Source organism: Schistocerca serialis, chromosome 2, assembly GCF_023864345.2.
Source record: "Schistocerca serialis cubense isolate TAMUIC-IGC-003099 chromosome 2, iqSchSeri2.2, whole genome shotgun sequence".
Classification (NCBI taxonomy): domain Eukaryota; kingdom Metazoa; phylum Arthropoda; class Insecta; order Orthoptera; family Acrididae; genus Schistocerca; species Schistocerca serialis.
The window spans coordinates 903,304,955-903,332,117 of record NC_064639.1 but is presented as its reverse complement, the minus strand read 5'-3'; the positions used below and the strand labels follow the sequence as shown (position 1 = coordinate 903,332,117).

The following is a 27,163-nucleotide window of genomic DNA, read 5'->3' as shown; positions in this document are numbered from 1 at the left end:
GACCGATGGATTGATAGAGGCGGACCAATTCCATGGCCTCCACGCTCTCCTGACCTCAACCCTCTTGACTTTCATTTATGGGGGCATTTGAAAGCTCTTGTCTACGCAACCCCGGTACCAAATCTAGAGACTCTTCGTGCTCGTATTGTGGACGGCTGTGATACAATACGCCATTCTCCAGGGCTGCATCAGCGCATCAGGGATTCCATGCGACGGAGGGTGGATGCATGTATCCTCGCTAACGGAGGACATTTTGAACATTTCCTGTAACAAAGTGTTTGAAGTCACGCTGGTACGTTCTGTTGCTGTGTGTTTCCATTCCATGATTAATCTGATTTGAAGAGAACTAATAAAATGAGCCCTAACATGGAAAGTAAGCGTTTCCGGACACATGTCCACATAACATATTTTCTTTCTTTGTGTGTGAGGAATGTTTCCTGAAAGTTTGGCCGTACCTTTTTGTAACAGCCTGTATAAGTAACAGTGGAACGTAAATACACTCCTGGAAATTGAAATAAGAACACCGTGAATTCATTGTCCCAGGAAGGGGAAACTTTATTAACACATTCCTGGGGTCAGATACATCACATGATCACACTGACAGAACCACAGGCACATAGACACAGGCAACAGAGCATGCACAATGTCGGCACTAGTACAGTGTATATCCACCTTTCGCAGCAATGCAGGCTGCTATTCTCCCATGGAGACGATCGTAGAGATGCTGGATGTAGTCCTGTGGAACGGCTTGCCATGCCATTTCCACCTGGCGCCTCAGTTGGACCAGCGTTCGTGCTGGACGTGCAGACCGCGTGAGACGACGCTTCATCCAGTCCCAAACATGCTCAATGGGGGACAGATCCTGAGATCTTGCTGGCCAGGGTAGTTGACTTACACCTTCTAGAGCACGTTGGGTGGCACGGGATACATGCGGACGTGCAGTGTCCTGTTGGAACAGCAAGTTCCCTTGCCGGTCTAGGAATGGTAGAACGATGGGTTCGATGACGGTTTGGATGTACCGTGCACTATTCAGTGTCCCCTCGACGATCACCAGTGGTGTACGGCCAGTGTAGGAGATCGCTCCCCACACCATGATACCTGGTGTTGGCCCTGTGTGCCTCGGTCGTATGCAGTCCTGATTGTGGCGCTCACCTGCACGGCGCCAAACACGCATACGACCATCATTGGCACCAAGGCAGAAGCGACTCTCCTCGCTGAAGACGACACGTCTCCATTCGTCCCTCCATTCACGCCTGTCGCGACACCACTGGAGGCGGGCTGCACGATGTTGGGGCGTGAGCGGAAGACGGCCTAACGGTGTGCGGGACCGTAGCCCAGCTTCATGGAGACGGTTGCGAATGGTCCTCGCCGATACCCCTGGAGCAACAGTGTCCCTAATTTGCTGGGAAGTGGCGGTGCGGTCCCCTACGGCACTGCGTAGGATCCTACGGTCTTGGCGTGCATCCGTGCGTCGCTGCGGTCCGGTCCCAGGTCGACGGGCACGTGCACGTTCCGCCGACCACTGGCGACAACATCGATGTACTGCGGAGACCTCACGCCCCACGTGTTGAGCAATTCGGCGGTACGTCCACCCGGCCTTCCGCATGCCCACTATACGCCCTCGCTCAAAGTCCGTCAGCTGCACATACGGTTCACGTCCACGCTGTCGCGGCATGCTACCAGTGTTAAAGACTGCGATGGAGCTCCGTATGCCACGGCAAACTGGCTGACACTGACGGCGGCGGTGCACAAATGCTGCGCAGCTAGCGCCATTCGACGGCCAACACCGCGGTTCCTGGTGTGTCCGCTGTGCCGTGCGTGTGATCATTGCTTGTACAGTCCTCTCGCAGTATCCGGAGCAAGTATGGTGGGTCTGACACACCGGTGTCAATGTGTTCTTTTTTCCATTTCCAGGAGTGTATATTGCACAAATATCTTGTACATTCATAACGCATCTAATCTTGGAGAAAGGTTAAGCTGTCCTCAGCCTAAGGGTTGGTTTGAACGCCACAGTACTTAACAAGGCATGCTCCTGCTAGTCTTGAAGTTTACCGCCGTAATAATACTTCAGGATATTTCGGGATTGCAGCCAGAAGATGTCGACATTTTGCCAACGTGTTTCAGCTGACAACTAGGCGAATTATGCGCCATGTCGCACTTTTTCTATTGTGTTTAGGGAAGGACCAGTGTAAACCTGAACCAGTATTGTGGTACTTTTATGAAATACTAGCTGAGTATGCGATGTTGTCCAGATATGCATTTAATAGAATGTTCTATTAGCCCATCTTCTCCTCCTCCTTTCTCTTCATCTGCTTCACCTACCTTCCTCTGTCCATATGCTCCTTCCCCTCTGTCCATCGCCTTCTCCCCACTCTAAGCCCATCTCGTCCATCCCCTCTACCTGTTCCTTGCACCCTCTGACTACTCCTTCCCACTCTCAGTGTTCACCTCAACCTCTCTCTTCTGTCTGTCAATCTTCACCCCCTCTCTCTGTCCAAATTCTGTTCATCTTTTTCTCTATCCATCTCCTCCTCATCCATACCCCTGCCCAGCTGCTCCTTCACCCCCTTCCCCCAGTTGCCCCATCCAACCTGCTCCTTCCCTCTGCCCATCTCCTTCTCTGCCTTCAAGCCTCCTCCTACCACTCCTATCTCCTTCTCATTCCGTCTAATTCCATCTCCTATTGCCCCTGATCTCATCCATCTTCTTCTCCTTCGTCTGCCCATCTCCTCTTCCTCCTCTTTGTGTCCATTCCATCCTCTTTCCTTCCTCTGTTCACCTCATCCTCTTCCCTTTCTCTGTGCACCTTCTCCCTTCCTCTGTCCATGTTATCCTCTCCCTCTCTCTGTCCATCTCCTCCTCCTCCTCTTTCTGTCCATTTCATCCTCTTTGCTCTCTCTGTTCATCCTCTTCCCTTTCCCTGCCAGTCTTCATCTCTCTCTGACCATCTCTTCCTCTTCTTTCATGTTATCCTCACCCACCTTCTGCCCATCTCCTCCTCCTGTCTCTCTGTCCATCTCCTCCTCCCCACTTTCTGTCCATTTACTACTCTTCCCTTTCTCTGTCCACCTTTCCCCTCTCTCTGTCCATCCCCTCCTACCTCTCTTTGTGTCCATTCCATCCTGTTTCCTTTCTCTATCCACCTCATCCTCTTCTCTTTCTCTGTTCACCTTCCCCCTCTCTCTGACCATCTCCTCCCTTCCCCTGTCCATGTTATTCTCCCTCTCTGTCTGTCCATCTCCTTCTCTCCTCTTTCTGTCCATTCCGTCCTTTCTGTACATTTCACCCTCTTCCCTTTCTCAGTCCACCTTCCCCATCTCTTTGACCATCTCCTCCTCCTCCTTCCTCTGTCCATGTTATCCTCCCCCTCCCTCTGTCCATCAACTTCTTTCCCTATTTCTGTCCATTCCATTCTCTTTCTTTTCTCTGATCACCTCATCATTTTCCCCATCTCTGTCCACCTTCCCCACTCTCTATCCATCTCCTCATGACCCTGTATCTGTCCATTCCATCCTCTTTCCTATGTTCACCTCATACTCTTCCCTCTATCTGTCCATTCCATCCTCTTTTCTTTCTATGTTCACCTCATAGTCTTCCCTTTCTCTGTCCACCTTCCCCCTCTCTCTGACCATCTGCTCCTCTTCCTTCCTCTGTCCATGTTATCCCCCCTCTCTCTGACCATCTCCTCCTCCTCATTCCTATGTCCATGTTATCCTCTCCCTCTCTCTGTTTATCTCCTCCTCCCACTCTTTCTGTCAATACACCCTCTTTCTTTCTACGTTCACCTCATACTCTTCCCTTTCTCTGTCCACCTTCCCCCTCTCTCTGACCATCTCCTCCTCCTCTTTCTGCTATCCATGTTATCGTCCCCCTCTCTCTGTCCATCTCTTCCTCCTCTCTTTCTGTCCATTCCATCCTCTTTCCTTTCTCTGTTCGCCTCATCCTCTTCCCTTTCTCTGTCCATCTTCCCCCTCTTTCTGAAGATGTCCTCCTTGTCCTTCCTCTATCCAAGTTATCCTCCCACCTCTCTGTCCATCTCCTCCTCCCCCTCTTTCTATCCATCCATCCTCTTTATTACTTTGTTCACCTCATCCTCTTCCCTTTCTCTGTTCTCCTCCTCCTCTTCCCACTCTCTGTCCATCACCTCCTCTCCCCTATCTTTGTCCACATTCACCTTTGCCCTCTCTCTGTCTGTCTCCTCATCTCCCTCCCTCTGTCCATCTCTTCTTCCCTCTCCCTCTGTCCATCTCCTCCTCCCCCTATATCTGTCGATCTCCTCCTTTCCCCTCTATGTCCTCTCATTTAGTCTTCTCCCATGATTCTCTCTCCATCCCTTCCTCACAAATAGGAAACTGATGGTTCTTACCACCGCAGTATTTCTTACCAGTTAGTAACTGACATCTGTACCATGTTTGGCTGATATGAATCCAGGATTTAGGAGGAACTTTTTGCCTCTGGCTTCTTCTGTGTACGTACTTCACGTATATTTCACATACACTGAGGCGATGGGATACCTCCTAATATCGTTTCGAACCCCCTTTTCCCGGCGTAGTGTAGCAACTCGGCGTGACATGGACTCAACAAGTCGTTGGAAGTCCCCTGCAGAAATATTGAGCTGTGCTGTCACTATAGCCATCAATAATTTCCGGTGCAGGGTTCAGTGGACGAAATGACCTCTCGATTATGTTCCATAAATGTTCGATGTGATTCATGTCGGGTTATCTGGTTGCCAAATCTTTCGCTCGAATTGTCCAGAATGTTCTTCAAACCAGTTGTGAACAATTGTGTCTCGATGACGTGGCGCATCGTTGTTTGGTAACATAATGTTCATGAATAGCTGCAAATGGTCTTCAAGTAGCCAAACAAAACATCTCCAGTCGATCATAGGTTCCGTTGGACCAGAGGACCCAGTCTACTCCATGCAAACAGAGCCCACACCATGATGGAGTCGCCACTAGTTTACACAGTGCCTTGTTGAGAACAGGGGTCCACGGCTTCATGGTGTCTGTGCCACACTCGAACGCTACCGTCAGCTCTTACCAACTGAAATCGGGACTCATTTGACAAGATCACAGTTTTCCAGTCGTCTAGGGTCCAACCGATACGGTCAAGAGCCCAGGAGAGGCGCAGCAGGCGATGTCGTGTTGTTAGCAAAGGCACTCACGTCTATCGTCTGCTGCCACAGCCCATTAACGCCAGATTGCGCCGCACTGTCCTGACGGATATGTTCGTCGTACGTCCCACATTGGTATTTCTCGCCGTGTTGCTTTTCTTTTAGTACTGAAAACTCTACTCAAACGCCGCTGCTCCTGGTAGTTAAGTGAAGGCCGTCGACCACTGCGTTGTCGTGGTGAGAGTTAATGCCTGAAATGTGGTATTCTCGGCACATTCCTGACACTGTGGATCTCGAAATATAGAATTCCGTACCGATTTCCGATATGGAATGTCCCATGCGTCTAGCTCTAACTTCCTTTCCGCGTTCATAGTCCGTTTAATATCCGTCGTGAGGCCATAGTCTTGTCGGAAACCTTTTCACATGAATCTCCTGAATGCAAATGACAGCTCCGCCACTGCACTGCCCTTTTATACCTTGTGTACGTGATAATACCGCAGTCTGTATATGTCCATATCGCAATTATACATCTACATCTACATCCACACTCCGCAAGCCACCAGACGGTGTGTGGTGGAGGGTACGTTGAGTATCTCTATCGGTTCTCCCTTCTATTCCAGTCTCGTATTGTTCGTGGAAAGAAGGATTGTCGGTATGCTTCTGTGTGGGCTCTAATCTCTCTGATTTTATCCTCATGGTCTCTTCGCGAGATATACGTAGGAGGGAGCAATATACTGCTCGACTCTTCGGTGAAGGTATATTCTCGAAACTTTAAGAAAAGCCCGTACCGAGCTACTGAACGCCTCTCCTGCAGAGTCGTCCACTGGAGTTTATCTATCATCTCCGTAACGCTTTCGCGGTTACTAAATGATCCTGTAACGAAGCGCGCTGCTCTCCGTTGGATCTTCTCTCTCTCTTCTATCAACCCTATCTCGTACGGATCTCACACTGCTGAGCAGTATTCAAGCAGTGGGCGAACAAGCGTACTGTAACCTAATTCCTTTGTTTTCGGATTGCATTTCCTTAGGATTCTTCCAATGAATCTCAGTCTGGCATCTGGTTTACCGACGATCAACTTTATATCATCATTCCATTTTACGAGGGCAGTTGAATAAGTAATGCAACACATTTTTTTTCTCGGCCAATTTTGGTATAAAAAACCGGAAATTTCTTGTGGAATATTTTCAAACATTCCCGCTTCGTCTCGTATAGTTTCATTGACTTCCGACAGGTGGCAGCGCTGTACGGAGCTGTTAAAATGGCGTCTGTAACGAACGTGCGTTGCAAACAACGGGCAGTGATCGAGTTTCTTTTGGCGGAAAACCAGGGCATCTCAGATATTCATAGGCGCTTGCAGAATGTCTACGGTGATCTGGCAGTGGACAAAAGCACGGTGAGTCGTTGGGCAAAGCGTGTGTCATTATCGCCGCAAGGTCAAGCAAGACTGTCTGATCTCCCGCGTGCGGGCCGGCCGTGCACAGCTGTGACTCCTGCAATGGCGGAGTGTGCGAACACACTCGTTCGAGATGATCGACGGATCACCATCAAACAACTCAGTGCTCAACTTGACATATCTGTTGGTAGTGCTGTCACAATTGTTCACCAGTTGGGATATTCAAAGGTTTGTTCCCGCTGGGTCCCTCGTTGTCTAACCGAACACCATAAAGAGCAAAGGAGAACCATCTGTGCGGAATTGCTTGCTCGTCATGTGGCTGAGGGTGACAATTTCTTGTCAAAGACTGTTACAGGCGATGAAACATGGGTTCATCACTTCGAACCTGAAACAAAACGGCAATCAATGGAGTGGCGCCACACCCACTCCCCTACTAAGAAAAAGTTTAAAGCCATACCCTCAGCCGGTAAAGACATGGTTACAGTCTTCTGGGACGCTGAAGGGGTTATTTTGTTCGATGTCCTTCCCCATGGTCAAACGATCAACTCTGAAGTGTATTGTGCTACTCTTCAGAAATTGAAGAAACGACTTCAGCGTGTTCGTAGGCACAAAAATCTGAACGAACTTCTCCTTCTTCATGACAACGCAAGACCTCACAAAAGTCTTCGCACCCGAGAGGAGCTCACAAAACTTCAGTGGACTGTTCTTCCTCATGCACCCTACAGCCCCGATCTCGCACCGTCGGATTTCCATATGTTTGGCCCAATGAAGGACGCAATCCGTGGGAGGCACTACGCGGATGATGAAGAAGTTATTGATGCAGTACGACGTTGGCTCTGACATCAACCAGTGGAATGGTACCGTGCAGGCATACAGACCCTCATTTCACGGTGGCGTAAGGCCGTAGCATTGAATGGAGATTACGTTGAAAAATAGTGTTGTGTAGCTAAAAGATTGGGGAATAACCTGGTGTATTTCAATGCTGAATAAAACAACCCCTGTTTCAGAAAAAAAATGTGTTGCATTACTTATTGAACTGCCCTCGTAAATCACTCCTAAAGCGTACTCCCAGATAATTTATGGAATAAACTGCTCCCAGTTGCTGACCTGCTATTTTGTAGCTAAATGATACGGGATCTATCTTTCTTTGTATTCGCAGCACATTACACTTGTCTACATTGAGATTCAATTGCCATTCCTGCACCACGGGTCAATTCGCTGCAGATCCTCCTGCATTTCAGTACAATTTTCCATTGTTACAACCTCTCGATACACCACAGCATCATCTGCAAAAAGCCTCAGTGAACTTCCGATGTCATCCACTTTTGTCACTTCAGTGTACATTTAACATATTTCACACATATTTGTACACATATTTCACCCATATATATAGCGAATTTCGTCCTGCAACTTGATTTTCACGTGGTTCAATGTTTACGATGTCTTATTTTCTGAATTACGTGTCGTAAAATTTTATAATTTTGCAGGTACATTCAGCGGCGTGTATGCATATTCTTTACGTGTTATCCCATTTGTAGAATAACCACGGAAGATGCTTTATAAATAAAAGCGACATACGTCTGGTGTAATTCTCTTTAATGAAACTGCCGTGAGCTCAAGATGGAAAACTAATAATAACTAATCATCAACATTATTTAACCACTGAGTTAGAATGTGTCTTTAATTTGGATCCCCAACACACACAATGTCCTTAGATGTGCTAGCCATAGCAATAGTTGTGTAAATAATAAAAATATAAAGTGCCTAAAATTATTTTATTTGTAAAGCGAACAGTGCGGTCGGGGAGCGGCTTACCCCAAGCAACTTACTTCACTTTCCTAATCAAACAAAGAAACGCCCAAAACAACGTTGAGAAGCAGAAGTGCGCACATCGGAAAATTCTGGCCTTACGTGCATTGGAACATGGATGGGCTATTCTTACTCGTATACTCCATAACACCCACTGAGGCTTACGGCCCAAGCGACATAAGCCGCCGCTTGGATCGCCATACTGAAAGGGGCGCCAGATGTGGCACAACTGAGATTTCTACACAGGACATAAAATTAGTAGAGGCTGCTTGGAGCGCCAAGTTCAGAGGGGCAGCAGGGGAGTCCAAGTGCAAGATTTGTATACAGTGCGTGTCACAATTAATCGCGAAAACTGACAGCCGGCCGGTGTGGCCAAGCGGTTCTAGGCGCTTCAGTCTGGAACCGAGCGACCGCTACGGTCGCAGATTCGAATCCAGCCTCGGGCATGGATGTGTGTGATGTCCTTAGGTTAGTTAGGTTTAAGTAGTTCTAAGTTCTAGGGGACGGATGACCTCAGATGTTAAGTCCCATACTACTCAGAGCCATTTGAACCATTTGATAACTGACAATTGGTGGAGATGTACGTGGGAAAATGGGGGAGGCTGGGTGGGGGTGGGCCGTGGGGGCGCTAAATGATAAGTCGCTTGTCTGAAAAATATTCTTGAGCCTGTCCAGGTTTTGGTAGGTAATGCCCAATACTTTTCTGCCCTAGGGCCTGTAAGTATCAAGAGTCACCTCAACTGGATGCTTTTCATAATGATGGGCGTGAATGGTAACGAAAACGTTTCAAGGTGATTTAAGTAATGAAACTGAAATCGAGAGTTTGCTAACTTCTGAGCTCTTGTTGTTATTATTATTCAAAGATGGCCAACTAAGGACCATGTGAAACAGCTGCTTTATGACATCGTAATCTTTTATTTTACTTGGATAGCAAACACTTCATCGTTGTTGCTCTCTGTTGATCTCTTCTTTCTGCTATCCATGCCGGCCGTGGTGGCCGTGCGGTTCTAGGCACTTCAGTCCGGAACCGCGTGACTGATACGGTCGCAGGTTCGAATCCTGCCTCGGGCATGGATGTGTGTGATGTCCTTAGGTTAGTTAGGTTTAAGTAATTCTAAGTTCTAGGGAACTGATGACCTCAGATGTTGAGTCCCATAGTGCTCAGAGCCATTTGAACCATTTTCTGCTAACCATGTCCCTCATCTATTCTTTTGTGTTTTCTTCTGGAAACCCTTGGACTTTTTGAATCTTTTCCTTGAAGTCGTGTCTGTTTTCTACGTCTTTGTCTTTTGTCCCTACTTCCTGCATATCTAAATGGTTCAAATAGCTCTAAACACTATGGGGCTTAACATCTGAGGTCATCAGTCCCGTAGACTTAGAACTATTCAAACCTAACTAAGCTAAGGACAACACACACATCCATGCCCAAGGCAGGATTCGAACCTGCGACCGTAGCACCAACACGGTACCGAACTGAAGCGCCTAGAGCCACTCGGCCACAGCGGACGGCCCTGCATATCTCTCGTAACTTCTATAAACCATGGAATTTTGGTTTCTGGGTTTTGCAAAGAAGTTCTGTATTTTTTTTTATCAGTCTGTTGTTGTCAGTTCTTTTTAAATGGGCATAAAGTATAATGCTCCGCTGTCTCGTTGTATCGATAATATTCTGTGTTTTTTCATACAACTCATAGATGCTTCTGAGTTTCGAAGCCCTATTTTGATACTTTTGATCCTTTTTTTGGAAATTATCCTTTTCTTACTTCTCAAAATTATTTAAGTGTTTGGCTGTGTTTATGGCGAGGTGTTCTGAGGCATAAAGACATCTGATCTTAATCGATATATTGTACTGCCTCAGTTTTGTATTAAACAGATTTTTACTGTGTGTATTTTATTTTATTAAAAAGGATTTTTTATTGTAAATGTTCTTTGTTAAGTAGAGTTTCATTTCCATTTTTCTGGCTCTGTTTATGTTACCTGCTTTGTTCTGAGAATTTGATTGGATTATTTCTCTCATAATTAAATTCTGAAACTTTACTTTTACAAATTTCCGTTGCATATACTTTAGTGCAATAGTTGGTCATAATTGAAATTATTAAGCAATAATCATAATAAACTAAATAATATTTTTTATTGTGCAGGAAGACGTGTTTAAAGAAGCCAATGGTGGAAACCTGCGACGAGCAGCTAGCCCATCAGATTTATTGGATACAAAGGTGTCGACTTCGCATGGAAGTGGATGTAACAAAAGCGCACTATGATCGACGAAACAGATCCCGTCGAATTTTCGGCGCCAGCGAGGCTCTCGTATTTCTTGCTGTTCGCGGCCCAGAGCGCTGCGGCGCAGTTCTTCTCGGTGTACCTGAAGTACCTGGGCCTGTCGGCCGGCGACGCTGGCGCCGTCCGCGCTCTGCAGGCGTGGGCGGGCGTCGCTGCGGCGCCGGCGGCCGCCGCCTTGTCCAGCTCACTCTTCGGTTCGGGCCGCGGCCGCGGGGCCTTCGCGGCGCTGCTGCTGCTCACCTCCGTGGCGGCCTACGTCAGCCTCGTCTTCGTGCCGCCCTTCGCCGTTCCCAGGGATGTAACTCACTGCTCGCACACCGCCACTCCAGGGCCAGGCTGGGGACTCTTCGTTCTGGACGACCCAAACGGCACTACGAAGTTAGAGGCCCACGAATCAATCAGTCGTATTTTACAGGAGACCAAAAATAAGACATTCAACATTTCAGCGCCAGAGATAAAAACTGCAGTCGATCCAGAGACTGTACAAAGCAAAACCACTGCGTCTACACCAGAGAGAGTTGAGATTTCGAAAGGTGACTACAGCTGGCACAAGTTCATCGGGCAGAAAAACAGAGATATGGAGGATAACGATTCGCCTGAGCATAATTCTGCTGATACTGACACCAAGCAAACATCTGACGACAAATCGTCAGAAAGAAAGACTTCGCCAGTCTCCTGGCAAATGGAGGAAAGAAAGGGTATTCTCAATTCCTACCACAAAATCACTAACACTCCGTTCATTTTTAATCATGATTTGCCAGTCGCGGAGAATTCTCAGAAAAATAGCCCACCGTATATTGCAGATGGTGAAAATGATAACAATATGTTGGTAACGCCAGAGCATACTGACTATGACTACGTATCACAATACTTGAAGCCCAAGCCTTCAGACAGTCATCACTACCAGTGGATTGACCAGAGTAAGTTTGATGAAATGCAACATGGTGGCGTTTCAGGAGGACAAGCCGAAGGTGGCAGCAAGACGTTTGCAAATCCTAGGAGGAAGATGTTTCAGAAAAATTTCCAACAGAGTCAGCCAAACGGCGTTAACAATATGCTGACCGTCGGAAATCCTTATCAGCATAAACAGCCTCTCCACACTCCCAGATATCGCGAACAACAATTAAATGGTGCTGATAATGATCTGGACTACTCCAATAGTCCCAAGAAGCAGTACAGAAATCAGCAACAACAAAAAGATCAAATTTTGGACTTATCACAGCAGTATGACAGTGTAAAACCGTTATACCAATACCAATTACCATCGCAATATATGAATGAAAATGGCATTGTCAAGCGTAGTGTACGCAGTGTTCATAATAGAATTTCAAATAGTGACGTCGTGAACAGTGTTGATCTGTTCCATTTGGAACCAGTTACTTCTGATCATGTGCTACAGAGTGAAATTACGACGAGGAGGGGAGCGTCGGGTAGTGTAACAGATTTATCACCGTTATTACAAAAGAATACTGCACTGAACAGCCACTTGAACGTTAAAAGGCAAATACGAAATAGTTCACGTCCAGATGCAAACTCTATGTACACGGACAGCATCGCATATTTTTCTACTCTTGAAGACTTTGGTGCCAGCAAGTACGGTTCGTGGTCAACTGTATTCTACACGGTGTTTGCTATATCACTGTTTCTAGAGACCGGGTGCCAGTCAGCTCTGGTCTGGATGCTGAGACTGTGCGGAGTAATGACGCGGGACACTTGCGCGGTGCTCGGGGAACTCGTTACGAGCAGCCAGGTGCTGGTTGGGTGGTCGCTCGTCGTGTGTCCCCTGGTGGGCGTGGTGGCTGCCCTGTCTCCCTGCCCGTTCCAGATAACAGCACACATGGCGGTCGCCGCTGCGCTCACCTTCTGCGCTCTCCTTCTTTTGCCACTGGTTGCTCCAGTGTCAAGATCGAGGAAAAGGAAGCCATCGAAACCGTCCTACCGGAAAACCTATGAAGATATGCACGCCACAGTCATTACAAGGTATGCTTGGACTTCTTACATTTCTCAGTCTACAGGTTGTTGCCTTTTCATTGCTTTCATCGGAGTAGGAGGAGTAAAGACAAGATAGTAAATTTATTAGCCAAAAGTGTTTGTGGTGTAGGGTTGCCACAGACACAAAGGTATCAGATACCATAGCTTTTTTTAGTATTTCCCGTCACATAGCGCTGGGTATTAATCTTTTGGCCCGTATAGTTTTAAAATAGTGGCGTCTGATATGCTCCGTGTAACTGTTACAGTTGTAGCCGGTTAAACATTGTGATTTCGTAAGAACCTCCAGTCTTAATTTTTTTATGACATTGTGAAAAATCTCTCAGATTTTTCTTAAGTCTTTGACGACATATGCTGAGTGCATCGCATTCAGGTACTAATTAAAAAAAACGTTAGAACTTTCATCACCAACTCTGAATTTTCTTAGTAAGATGGTAATATCATAATTTCAACTTCAAAAAAGAACTTCTAATCGGAGTACAGCGACTATTTTTAATGTGCTGCTAGCTGCCCTAGAATTACCTTTGCTTCATAGATATTGCAACGTTTCTAGAATCGCACGAGAAAGAATACTTCATTAGGTCAACGGAAAAAAACATAAAATCTTTGAATTTTGTCTTAAAATTAATTTACTTCTAAGTCTTTGTTTTTCTAGCAATGCACTTTACCCTGTTTTTTAATTTAATTATTTTTTAACTCTCATTAAATATTAAAAAAAACTAAACTCTGCCTGAACAGACCATGAAGGCCCAATAGTACCGACCGGCCGCCGTGTCATCCTCAGCCTACAAGCGACCCTATTAAAATTTCACTGATGTTAAGAAATATACTCTTTCTATCTACAAACATATACACTTGATGCTGTACCACTCATTCTTCCATGCTATCAAGCATTCAACTGTCCCACTATTATTTTATACAATATTTTGCAATTTATGCTCAGATACCTACAACAACACAATCAAAATACGCTCCTCCTCTACTTTCCCCCATATTAGCAATAAAACTACAGAAAATGATTTATTTTGTTTTTCTTATTTGTTAATCAACCACTGATCATGTACCAACCACCTGCTTGTCATGGGTTTCATCAGCTACATTCATATTTTTGCATACATACATATGTATGAGATGCATACACACAATTTGTGGATTCCTACATACACACACTTTTACATATGCAACATAACATGTCATGTACACATAGAATAATCTACTTAGAGTCCTATGTCAACGACGGAGCTATGCTGCTATTTACAAGATAAACAAACAGTGTGGTTACAAATTTAGTGACTTAAATATGAAAAATATAGAGTCACATTCATAACGACACATGTCCTTGATGTGTTGTTGTGTTCTTCAGTCCAGAAACTGGTTTGATGCTGCTCTCCATGATATTCTATCCTCTGCCAGCCTCTTCATCTCCAAGTACCTACTGCAACCTACATCCTTCTCAATCTGCTTAGTGTATTCATCTCTTGGTCCCCTAATACTATTTTTACCCTCCACGCTGCTCTCCAATACCAAATTGGTGATCCCTTGATGCCTCAGAATGTGTCCTACCAACCGATCCCTTCTTCTAGTCAAGTCGTGCCACAAATTCATCTTCTCCCCAAATCTATTCAGTACCTCCTCACTAGTTATGTGATTTACCCATCTAATTTTCAGCATTCTTCTGTAGCACCACATTTTGAAAGATTCTGTTCTCTTCTTCTCTAAACTATTTATCGTCCTTATTTCACTTCCATACATGGCTACACCCCACACAAATACTTTCAGAAACGACTTCTTGATACTTAAATCTATACTCGATATTAACTAACTTCTCTCCTTCAGAAACGCTTTCTTTGCCATAGGCAGTCTGCATTTTATATCCTCTCTACTTCAACCATCATCAGTTATTTTGGCCGGCCGGGGTGGCCGAGCAGTTCTAGGCGCTACAGTCTGGAACCGCGCGATCGCCACGGTCGCAGGTTCGAATCCTCCCTCGGCACGGATGTGTGTGATGTCCTTAGGTTGGTTAGGTTTAATTAGTTCTAAGTTCTAGCGGACTGATGACCTTAGACGTTAAGTCCCATAGTGCTCAGAGCCATTTGAGCCATCAGTTATTTTGCTCCTCAAACAGCAAACTTCATCTACTGCTTTAAGTGTCTCATTTCTTAATCTAATTCCTGCAGCATCACCTGGTTTAATTCGACTACATTCCATTATCCTAGTTTTGCTTTTGTTGATGTTCATCTTATATCCCCCTTTCAAGACACTGCCCATTCCGTTCAACTATTCTTCCAGGTTCTTTGTTGGCGCTGACAGAATTCCAATGTAATCGGCAAAACTCAAAGTTTTTATTTCTTCTCCACAGATTTTAATTTCTACTCCGAATTTTTCTTTTGTTTCCTTTTCTTCTTGGTCAATATATAGATTGAACAACATCGGGGATAGACTACAACCCTGTCTCACTCCGTTCCCAACCAGTGCTTCCATTTCATGCCCCTCGACTCTTATAACTGCCATCTGATTTCTGTACAAATTGTAAATAGCCTCCCGCTCCCTGTATTTGACCCCTTGGTACCGCAGAATTTGAAAGAGAATATTCCAGTCAATACTGTCAATAGCTTTATCTAAGTCTACAAATGTTAGAAAGGTAGGTTTGCCTTTCCTTAACCTATCCTCTAAGATAAGTCGTAGGGTCTGTGCTGCCTCATGTGTTCCAACATTTCTACGGAATCCAAACTGATCTTCCCCGAGGTCGGCCTCTATCAGCTTTTCCAGTTGTCTGTAAAGAATTCGAGTTAGTATTTTGCAACCGAGGATTATAAACTGATACTTCGGTAATTTTCACACCTGTCAACACCTGTTTTCTTTGGGATTGGAATTATTATACTCTTTTTGTGGTCTAAGGGTATTTCGCCTGTCTCATACATCTTGCTCACCAGTTGGCAGAGCTTTGTCAGGGCTGGCTCTCCTAAGGCTATCAGTAGCTCTAATCAAATGTAATGTTGTTTGCTCCTGCGGCCTTGTTTCGACTGAGGTCTTTCAGTCCTCTGTCAAACTTCTTCTCCAATTTCATCTTCATCTACGTCCTCTTACATCTCCGTAATATTGTCCTCAAATACATCACCCTTGTATAGACCCTCTATATATTCCTTCCACCTTACTGCCTCCCCTTCTTTACTTAGAACTGGTTTTCCATTTGTGCTCTTGACATTCATACAAGTGGTTCTCTTTTCTCCAAAGGTCTTACTGCATTTTTATATTTTCTCCTGTTGTCAATTAAACTCAATATCTCTTCTGTTACCCAAGCATTTCTATTAGCGCTCGTCTTTTTGTCTACTTGATCCTCTGCTGCCTTCACTATTTCATTCCTTAAAACTAACCATTCTTCTTCTACTGTATTTCTTTCCCCTGTTCTTGTCAATCGTTCCCTAATGTTCTCTCAGAAATTCTCTACAGCCTCTGGTTCTTTCAGTTTATCCAAGTCCCATCTCCTTAAATTCCTGCCTTTTTGCAGTTTCTTCAGTTTTAATCTACAGTTCGGAACCAATAGATTGTGGTGAGTCCACGTCTGCCCCTGGTAATGCCTTACAATTTAAAATCTGGCTCCTAAATCTCTGTCTTACCATTATATAACCTGTCTGAAGCCTTTCAGTGTCTCCAGGCCTCTTCCACGTATACAACCACCTTTCATGATTCTTAAAGCAAGTGTTAGCTATGATTAAGTTATGCTGCGTGCAAAATTTCACCAAGCAGCTTCCTCTTCCTTTTCCTACCATCGAATTCCAGTCACCCATGACTATTAAAGTTTCATCTCCCTTCACTATCTGAATAATTTCTTTTACCTTATCATACGTTCCTTCAATCTCTTCGTCATCTGCGGAGCTAGTTGACATATATACTTGTACTACTGTGGTGGACGTGGGCTTCATGTCTATCTTGGTTACAATAATATTTTCACTATTCTGTTCGTAGTAGCTTACCCTATTTTTTTATTCATTATTAAACCTACTCCTGCATTACCCCTATTTGATTTTGTATTTATAACCCTGTATTCATCTGACCAGAAGTCTTGTTCCTCCTGTCACCGAACTTCACTAATTCCCAATATATCTGACTTTAATCTCTACATTTTCCTTTTTAAGTTTTCTAACCTACCTACGCGATAAAGCGATCTGACATTCCAAGCTCCGAAACGCAGAACGCCAGTTTTGTTTCTCATGATAACAACCTCCTCCTGGGTAGTCCCCGTCCGGAGATCCGAATGGGGGACTATATTACCTTCAGAATATTTTACTCAAGAGGACACCACTATCATTTAACCATATAGTAAAGCTGCATGCCCTCGGGAAAAATTACGGCTGTAGTTTCCCCTTGCTTTCAGCTGTTCACAGTACCAGCACAGCAAGGCCGTTTTTGTTAATGTTACAAGGCCAGATCAGTCAATCATCGAGACTGTTGCCCCTGCAACTATTGAAAAGGCTGCTGCCTCTCTTCAGAAACCACACATTTGTCTGGCCTCGCGACAATTATGGTACCCCACCATTGTGGTTGTACCTACGGTACGGCTATCTGTATCACTGAGGCATGCGAACCTCCCCACCAATGGCAAGGTCCATGGTTCATTGGGGGGGGGGGATGTTGATATTGCTACATAAATCATGTAGTGGGAAAAAAAATGTGAATTTCAAATCATAACTTTGTTTCTAAAAATGATTTAACCAAATGAGAGCAATGTTTTAATAAAAGTTGTTTCAGTTTGCCTTTCATTTCCATCTGGTTTAATTCTCTTGAATTTAGTGGAAGATGACTGTATATTTTGATTCCCTTATACTCTGCACAGTATTCATCAAATTTTGTATTGTGTGGTACAATCCATGAGTGATTTTTGTTTCTTGAATTTTTGGAGTGGTGATCGGGGCTATTGTTTAGGGACTCTGAATGCTGTAGTGTGAAACAAACCAAATTAATTATGTACAGGTATGCTAAGGGCAAGGTTTTAAACTGTTTTAAAAGTGGCGTACAGTGTTCGTACTTCCTCATTGTTGCTTTTGTAACTTTAGAATGATAAGAGATTCAGAGCTATTTCCCCCAGAAAATCAGACCCTAGTTGCTAACAGACTCAAATAGGGCGTCGTACTCAAGTTTTAAAGTGTCTACATTATTTGCATCTATTACTGATTGCAGTAAGAAACAGACTTTGTTAAGTGTTTTTTACACAGTATCTGGATGTAATTTCCAGCTTAATCTGTCACTGATGTGCACTCCAAGAAACATAGTGTCATTTACGGTTCAAATGCTGTTTCCAGCGAGGCCCAGATCTAGGGGGGGATCAAATCGGGGTATCTGCCCCCGGTAGCAATGTCAGGGGATGTCAGCCGCGTCACAGTGAGACGTCTTGGATAACTATACTTTGGGGTGATTTCCTTGTTGTCTGCAAGAGGCCATGGATCAGAACGTCTTAATGAATGACGTCAATCGCATTATCAGCTGACGTCGCAGCAACTATCTTGAATGACGTCAATTGCATCACAGTGTGACGTCTTGGATAATGGTACTTTGGGGTGATGTCCTTGTTGTCTGTGAGAGGCAGTGGTTCAGAATGTCTTAATGTCAGTTTAGAACCTGACACAGACCTCGAAGTCATGGCAGAAAAACAAAATGTTTGGCAGTGTACAAAGCGTGTTAGAGTAGAAAAAAAAAACAATGTTCCAAACAATGAGACAGGGCCACAGGGGGCGTCTCTTGCGACTTACAGTATGGTCAACGGGATACGATCATCCTCCTACAGTACCGGTGATGAAACTTTAAACTGGTCTGTGCAGTTGATCAATACCTGTATATTTAATAGGATCCTCTCACATGCTCGATATCTGCACACATGCAGCATTTGTTTTCGATATATGGTAGGAGGGAGATGCGGTAAAAATCTTATCTAATTATCTATTGGATGAAGTTAGTTGAGCTTTTGTAGTTCGTAATTTTTCTCTGATGGATGGTACAGAATAACGAAGATAGCACGTTGGGGAGATAGATGTGAATGGACATGGATCTGTAGTACTTGTATGTAGTTTGGAGAACCACCACAATGCACGCATTTCCACTGAATGGTCAAAACACGGTTCTGTTGCACTAACTAAGGTCATTCCGTTTCTACACGGGTTGTAGAAGGTAGTGGATATGGTTTTCTCCGATTTCTGCTCAGTTCCAACTAACATGGGAACGATCATGTGTGCAAAGCTGCAGGGATGGTAGCATAGAGTCTGAGAAGCGCAGTTGCAGATTGCATAAGGGCTATCGAAAACGAGGCGGGAATTTTACTGTAGCAGATAGGTTCGAGAAAGATGACTTGTTTCGATATATAAGAGTGCGAGAAATATGACTGAGTAGTGGTTGTAATCATTAAAGGACTTGTCAATAGGATCCAATGCAGGTATATGCTTGAATGGAAAGACTGTATTCCAAACCATAAACATCATTTCTAACAGATAGCATTACACTAGAGGCCTGAAAAGCTAGTGTACATTTCCTTATGACCACAATCAGCGCACCATCTACTACTACTGTTTGTGATCCTTCTCAATCAGTCATTGCCCTTAACTCAGTGGATATATCGCAGAACCTCTGACATGGTATCGAGACAGAATACGTTACACGTATTGGAGAAATATCTAGCTGGGGTAGCGTGAGGGAGTCGCAAATATCGCATACATACCACGTTTCTTAGCTGAATCACTTTCAAAATTCAATGATTTTATCATGAGGTTGCATTGTGGGCTATGTGTAAGCGGACTGCTGCTCTGATAATATACACTCCAGTGATCACTGTCTCGGTATTTGTTTGGCCACAAAACCATCTATAATTCAGAGGTAATCATCTATAATTCAGAGGTAATGTCGTACCACGATTTATAAAGCCGGTATAGCTTTTAACAACAATACTTGTGTGCACCTGGAGAATCAAGACTGCTTGTGACAGTAACATACAGTAGTAGTTGCGGTTGGGGTTTTTAACAGATGAGACGATTACGCCTATCTTTCTAAGACACATTGGTATCACTCACAACAGAAACTTATGAGACATGTCCACCCACGCTGATTTTCTCTCAGCATTATTTCGTATCGTAGGCAATCAGCTATTGATGAAGTATTATACTTAGTAGTAGTAGGGGATGTGTGAAAGGTTCACCTTGAGCATCAGGCTTATAAAGTATGTGTTTGTGTTCTGACATGTGCAGGGGAGATGACTGTGGAATACTGTGATAGCAAAGGGGATAATGTGTCAAGTCATAAGAATGGTACAGATATTTCTATTTCCAGAGCCACAGTCATCAGCAGGATGTATTTCCGATACTTCGTTCATTGTCAAAGGTCATTCAACTAAAACCGTATTCGTAACATTTAATTGTAAGTACAACGATCAAATATATATGTGACTGATTTCCCAGGATATTTCCATCTATGCATGGCCTGTGGTGGGAATGATTCACGTTTACATCTAACGACAGAGACTGTCCAAATGGAGACAGCCATATAGCGAACTATTACTTAGTATGTGTTGGATAGCTTTGGTGATCACATGTAAGTTGGAGAAGATTGAATGTGAAGGTGTGTTTGCGCTGGACCTTTATTCCCTCCAATGTAAATTGTTTGGTTGATTGCTTCGGCACATTTCACGCCCGAATTTGTTGAACAGTTCTGAGAGTGACTTCGGTCCACTGAGGGTGGTCTGGTCACCTGTCAGACGTGGATGACCGCTGACTTCACATGGAAATTTCTAGTGCTGTGAGGAGTATATACGGTGCTGTCTGTCTTCACGGTATATGTATGAATGATGTAAAAGGGATGATTTTTGTATGGCGCAGGATAGGAAATATATGTTTACTACACCAACACGTTATGCAGTGATATATTGTTGGGTTGGAGATCGGTTTCGCTCGTGGTGAACACACTGTTTCCCACCATCTTGGATAATGGTACTTTCGTCATCAGCTGACGTCATGACTGCCATCTTGGATTATTTAATGGATGAGAACACCCTCTGGCAGTGGTACTGTGTACTAGGTCGCTAATATTCAAGCACCTGTTCTCAGTGGAAGGGCAGTGTAATTGAGTAAGAGTCTTACTGTATTTGGCGATATGTATGGGCACTTTGCAGGGTTTAATTGTCGGTGCAATATGGCGATCTGTGTAAAGTAGTTTTTTTTCCTGCTGAAAGTCTTGTCTGCAGAAACGAAAAGAAAAGGCAGCCGGTGCTTCCACACTGGCTGCATCAGTAATTCGGTGGGTAAATTCGATAAGAGCCAATCATAATCCCCCACTTATTCACATGACATCCTTTTGTTCTGGGTATAGGAGTCTCTACATATTGATGAGAACGTTTGTGTATGTTGAAAGCAGGATGGGTAACATGTGATAGACGTGGTGCCACGTTAGGACCGCGAGGAAGAATTCATTTGACGTTATTCTGAGCTATTTTCGTAAACAGGTTCTGTTAGGACAAGAATTTCCGTGCAAAGAAGCTGTGACATCAAGAAAGCGAGCATTAACTATTTCTGGGACAGTATACAGTTTCTGAGAGGTCGAGTCACTTCTTATTTTACATAGCCATGTGATGTCAGTATAACATTGAGAACCTTTGGGATGGTGAGTTGCCACGTGGACGTTTCGCAGCGAGGCGTCAGTCATGCTGATGCAGGTAAGCATGGCTAGATGTGTCTCGTATGTTGCGCTAAGAACAATGTACCCTGTGCTGTTCAGTGACATCAGTATCACCAGGTATCGCAACAGCAATGGTAAAACACATGTGCTGCCCAAAGGTTTCTCACATATGGGAGCAGTGTGAGCATGCATTGGAGTTCTGTGACATCAGTATAACACTCATAGAACTCTAACTGTATACCCGAAAATAGAAGAAACTCTCACCTGCTCACTGCAGGCAGCAGCGGCGTGAGAGTGATGTCTTGCACTGGCTTTTGTCCTGTGGTGGCTTCAATGCGTGCACGCCTTTGGAGTGTCTGCGCTCTGCAAATAGGTCTTGGCTCCCGTCCGGTTGTGTCAGCAATGGTGCCTAGGTGATCACGTATTTTTGAGAGAAATTTCTCATGTGTCAAGTATGAAAGGGATGTCGCTGCCTCATGCTTGAGGGCACCTGCACGTGGTTTGACAGCTGATGGCTGCGTCACTTCACAGGGGCTGCCGGTAGCCTCTTGTGTGGTCTTGTGGACAGGGGTGTCGGGCGGTGCTTGTGCACATTGATTGTGTGACTGTTGCATTATTTTGCTAGCAGGTCTGTAGGCTGTGCTGTGCATTATTTGAACAGTTTACGAGTTGATTTCATGTCTGAACATCAGTGGAGTGCATTATTTAGGAGGAGTTTGCATGTCTGTGCTGAAATTATTTCAGTAATTTAGGAGTTGTTTGTGTGTGTGCAGGGTGTTATTTAGGAGTAATTTACAGGTCTGCGGACTGTGTGGCATGACCCCCAGCATGTCAGAGCATGTGTTTTGTATCAGTGTGATAAATATACTATCTCTTAAAATCCATCCCTAAATAAACTGTTCCAAAATCAATAAAGTACACTCCTTTCTTACTCTCTCCAGCAGCCCAGTACAGGCTGAGTCATTTTCGCGCCATTTTCCCCTCCAGACCACCATCTTGGATTATGTCACATAAGGATGACAGCACCCTCTGGCGGCAGTATTGTTTACTAGGACAGTTGCCTGCAAAATAAAGACTTATGTCCAGCACAGGCAGAGTCATTTTCCCACCATTTTCCCCCACCCCAGACCGTCATCTTGGGTTACACTGCAGAATGGATGACAGCGCCCTATGGTGGCAGTACTGTGTACTAGGTCAGTTGGACTACAGACCTCATGGCAACTGCACTGTTTCCTCCATTTCCCCCCACCATCTTGGATTATGTCATGGAATGGACAACAGTGCTCTCTGGTGGTGGTACTGTGTACTAGGTCCAGACCTCATGGTGAACACACTGTTTCCCACCATCTTGGATAATGGTACTTGTGTCATCAGCTGACGTCATGACTGTCATCTTGGATTATATCATGGATGAGAACACCCCCTGGCAGTGGTACTGTGTACTAGGTCAGTTGGAGTCCAGACCTTATGGCGAACACACTGGATGGTGGTACTGCCTCTAATTGTTTAAATAAAGACTGGTGCATGCAAAATAATAAAGACTCATGTCCCACACAGGTCAAGTCATTGTACCGCCAATCTCTAGGAAGAGGTGGCGGTCGGGTGACTTAGGTTAGTGGAGGTAGCCCAAGTGCTCTTTCTTTCCCACCATTTTCTTAGGTTAGTAGAGATAGCTCAAGTGATCTTTCTTTACTGCCAAAATTCAAACTTCACACCAATCCCTAGGAAGAGGTGGCAGTCGGATGACTTAGGTTAGTGGAGGTAACCCAAGTGACCTTTCTTTCCCGCCATTTTCTTAGGTTAGTGGAGGCTGAATTGTCCTGATGGAAATTGAACTTCCCACCAGGGGGGGGGGGGGGGCGTGACAAGGGGGTGTGTGTGTGGCATGGGGGTGTGGCACTCCCCCAACATCTTGGATAATGCTACCTGTGTCATCAGCTGATGTCACGGCCGCCATCTTAGATGACGTTATGGCCGCCATCTTGGGTGACGTAATGCGCTGTTGCCAAGCCTACACGCCGCTATCTTGGATGACGTCATCGACACCATCTTGGATACATGTGGCAACAATGCAGAGTGGCACCAGACTCTCTTTACCCCAATTCTGGTAAATGCTCATCCAGCATATCTTTTTACTAGAGTGATATGTCACATTACATCGATTTCTGGCTAAACCTATTATAGACTTTCGAAATACAGTAGAAATCCTGATGGCTAGAGAGGGGTAGAGTTGTGAGAAAATGTCTGAAATGTTTGTAGGGATGTTACAGGGCAGGTTGTAAGGAGACATAAAAGTTGAGAAAAAATTCAATATGTTGCGCCGTTTCCTAGTTATTCAGCCAATCGGGTCGTTGCCGGCTCAAATTCAAGTTCAGGCTAAACAAATAGAGCACTGGTGGCTGACTGATTGTGGGCTGTGCGACGTCTTGATAGGCTAACTTCAATGCTAAATAACTCGGAACACAACGCAACATATCGAATCTTTTTCTCAGCATTTATATCTCAGTAGGAACTGCCCTGAAACATCCCTACAACAGTTTCGTTTTTTAACGACTCCACAGTGCTGTGAGCGAACTGCAGAATTTATCCTAAAATTACTCTTGTTATTAACCGCAAATACCATTAGGAATTACATGTTTTGGCACGCAAGCCTAAGACTAGTTATGTGCCTGAAGACGTTAGATTTTCAATTTTCCACAGTATTCTTAATGCACATATCTGTCGATGTAAATTCTTTTGTCATCTTGTCTGCACTGTTTCAGAAGATAACGCCGCAGAAGGCTAATAAGTAAGACTAAGCACTGAGAGAAATTCCTAAGAGCAGAGCAGGCGGAACTGAATGATTTGGTTGATTCATTCGTTTTCCGGTACCATCTCTGTTTATGAACTATCAAGATCCCAGGAACTTCACACATGGAGCCTCATCCAGTGTATGCCCACCAATCCGTACTTCTAGTATCTTGAGGTCATTTTCATTTGTCTTTAACTGCATAATATGAGGCTTTGTGAGATTATTCCCCCTCCCCTAGACCCCCCCCCCCCCTGACCCCCGTCCCTCGGGACGAAATTTGTGCACCAAATCAGTCTGTGTCAAGCGTTAACCATATGAATATGTAAGAACGTTTTCGAAAGATTTGTGAACTGTGTGTTAACGACCTGGGCGGGGTCTGGGGTATTTGGCCAGCACAAGCTCTACGACTAACTCGGTGTACTCCCTCGTGTGACAGGCGCGTATAGAACAACACTGACTGAGGCGCTGCTGGTGATACTAGGCTTGATACCTTCAGACTTAGTAATAGGAAAGAGAGGAGTTCAATATGGCTCAAGAAGGATGAATATGGGAAGGTAAATGAGATACTGGGCACGAGAGACACACCAAATAAGGAAATAAACACACGCATTTATACAAAGTGGAAAGAAATCTGCGATAGGGCAGGAACAGGTAGGAGAACTTATCAGTTCCTTCCTAATGTGAAAGAAAGATGAAGAACTTACTACCAACGAAGGGAGATACTCACTACCAGTTGTGACATAGTCCATATCCCAAGTAGGACAACACACCACAGATACTTGTGCATCCTGAGCAATCACCATGCCGGACCACATCGTCTGGGAGTACGCCATTACGCAGAATGTTACAGATCAGGATAGGAACATCTTTCATAATACACCAGTCTACAACATAATAAGGAATGAGGAGCTGTGGCACTACCTGAGCTCGCTGACGGCCAAAATATCAGTTTATGAAATGCAAACCCTATATGGCAGAGGGACAACCAAGAAGAGGTCACACACCATAGGCAGTTAGACGCAGGATGGTAGAACATACATCTACAACAACATTCTGGAAGCAGTGAGGAGGTGAGCCTCAGGGAGGACCAGCAAGGATTTCCTGATATCCTATCAACCATCTCTCAATCTCTGCACCCTGGGTCATAGCAACTGCCTCTCCGAATCCTGAGTTGTGCCTCGACATACCAGGTCGTAACCTTCCAGACAAACTTGGGAACCTAACTTGGCTATAATACCAAGTACAGTAGTGCAGTGTAGTGCTGTGGAGTTCGTGTTATTGTAGTCCAGAATTATAAACTACAAAATTTGTGATGTAGCAGTGTAGCATTGTCCAGTAGACCAGTGGCAAGTGCCTTCTGGATTCCACATGAACATAGGTATATCTGTGCGCCAGATGCCAAAGGGTAGAATGTGGATTTTAAAAATTATTTTATAATATTTTTATGAACAAATTTTATGTCTATTTTCTTTTCTTCCTTAAACATCATCAAGTTTAACTAAACTAACATATTCGCAATTATGTAAAAGTATTACATCTTACATTCATACCGATTCCTGTGCGCCATTTGGTCTGCTCTTGTACCTAGGTAATAGACTAAAATAAAATACCAAACAAATAAAGTACCTGTACGAGTCTGAAGAGTTCTCCAGTATCCACAATAATTTATTTATGTGGACCAAAAACATGAGAGGCCAAGTTCTGAACATTGTGGGACACCATATTTAATGTTCTCCCTTCTGAATTTAATCTTATTCCTGTAGCTTTATTTGTTAAAGTGAACCCCTTTTTTCTGTTGTTATGGTAAGAGTCTATACATACAACGCCTTCAATGGCGTATCATTTTAGGGTCCTTTGTAGGATTTTATGATCTACACGATCAAAGGCATTGACAAGATCACAATAAACGCCAACAGGATACATTTTCTTGTTTAGTTCTACTGAAATGGTATCAGTGAGATCATATATTGCTTCGTGAATGGAGAAGCCTTTATGGAAGCCGAACTGAACTATAATTAACAAGTTATTCTCTGAAAGATGATTCAATATTCTGTTGTAAGCTACTTTCTCAAATATGTTTGAGATCGTCGAAAGCAGACAGAACCGCCTATAATTAGACGTCATTTGCACATCACCACTTCTGTAAATGGTGTAACTACTATATACTTTGGCCTTGCAGCAAATATACGTTGGGTGATTGACTAGCTACAAAGGTACCACTAGAGTGGCACTACTGCAAGATATTAGTAATTTTGTTGAAGTACCTGCACAACCAGAAAAATGACAGTATCTTAGTGACCCAATAACTTTTGTCATCTTCTAACATGATTTTAAAAAACTGACGTCTTTTAGTGGACAATGTAATGCCTGTATAAGTAAATCTATTGGGTCTGTCTTTGATGGACCACTCATTGTCCCTGTGTTTTCAGTCGCTGTTAGGAAGAATTAATGACATGAATCTCATATCATCTATCTCCCTATCATAAGGGAATTGAACGCGATTTGTCTTACAACTTACATTTAGCTTATGCCTAAAACTCATCAAATTTTTCTTGTCTCCTTCTTGGGACTTGCACTTTTTTGTGCATAGTACATTGTTTTTGCCTTCTTAATCATACTCTGAAGAATTTTGCAATCCTGCTTGTCGTGCACTTTTGTCTTGTTTAGATCTGGTCCTCTAATTTACTATGTTAAATTTAGCTGTCATAAACGTGAAAATCTCAAACAAAATAGTAATTAATTATTATTAACACATTTTAGAGGTTAACTTTGTGTTATCTGTTTGTCTTTTGTTAATGTATTTCCTGACTTGTTCCACATACCTGATGGTTCTTCTTTCTGATGGGATCTGCACAACACAATTAAATGAGTAAGTGAAGTGTCGCTGCTTTTGCCTGTCAATGTATTAACTGATTTATTCCATATCCGTCAAGTCCCTACGTGAAGGTGAGATTTATGTGACGTGATATGTGAATGAAAGAATGGATGAAGGAATGTACACTACGCAACGAAGTTAACCCAGTAGTTGTCTGCCATAGGTTTCAAATTTGGCTCAAAAATGCTAACCATCTTCTGTAATGGAGCAAAAGTGCTGAACCCTGGGACGTCATCTTTAGGCCCTACTACATTTCAAACGGCA

The 27,163-nt window shown here is 44.1% G+C and overlaps 1 protein-coding gene across 1 annotated transcript in view; it reads left to right on the top strand.

The window, feature by feature from the left end:
- The window catches only part of LOC126458252 (uncharacterized), a 627,652-nt gene that overhangs the window by 50,195 nt on the left and 550,294 nt on the right, over positions 1–27,163 (top strand). Inside the window, exon 2 of the mRNA XM_050095165.1 lies at positions 10,454–12,572. Within this exon, the coding sequence (XP_049951122.1) occupies positions 10,570–12,572 (2,003 nt within the window). The 5' untranslated portion in view covers positions 10,454–10,569. The remainder of the gene's footprint in view (positions 1–10,453; positions 12,573–27,163) is intronic.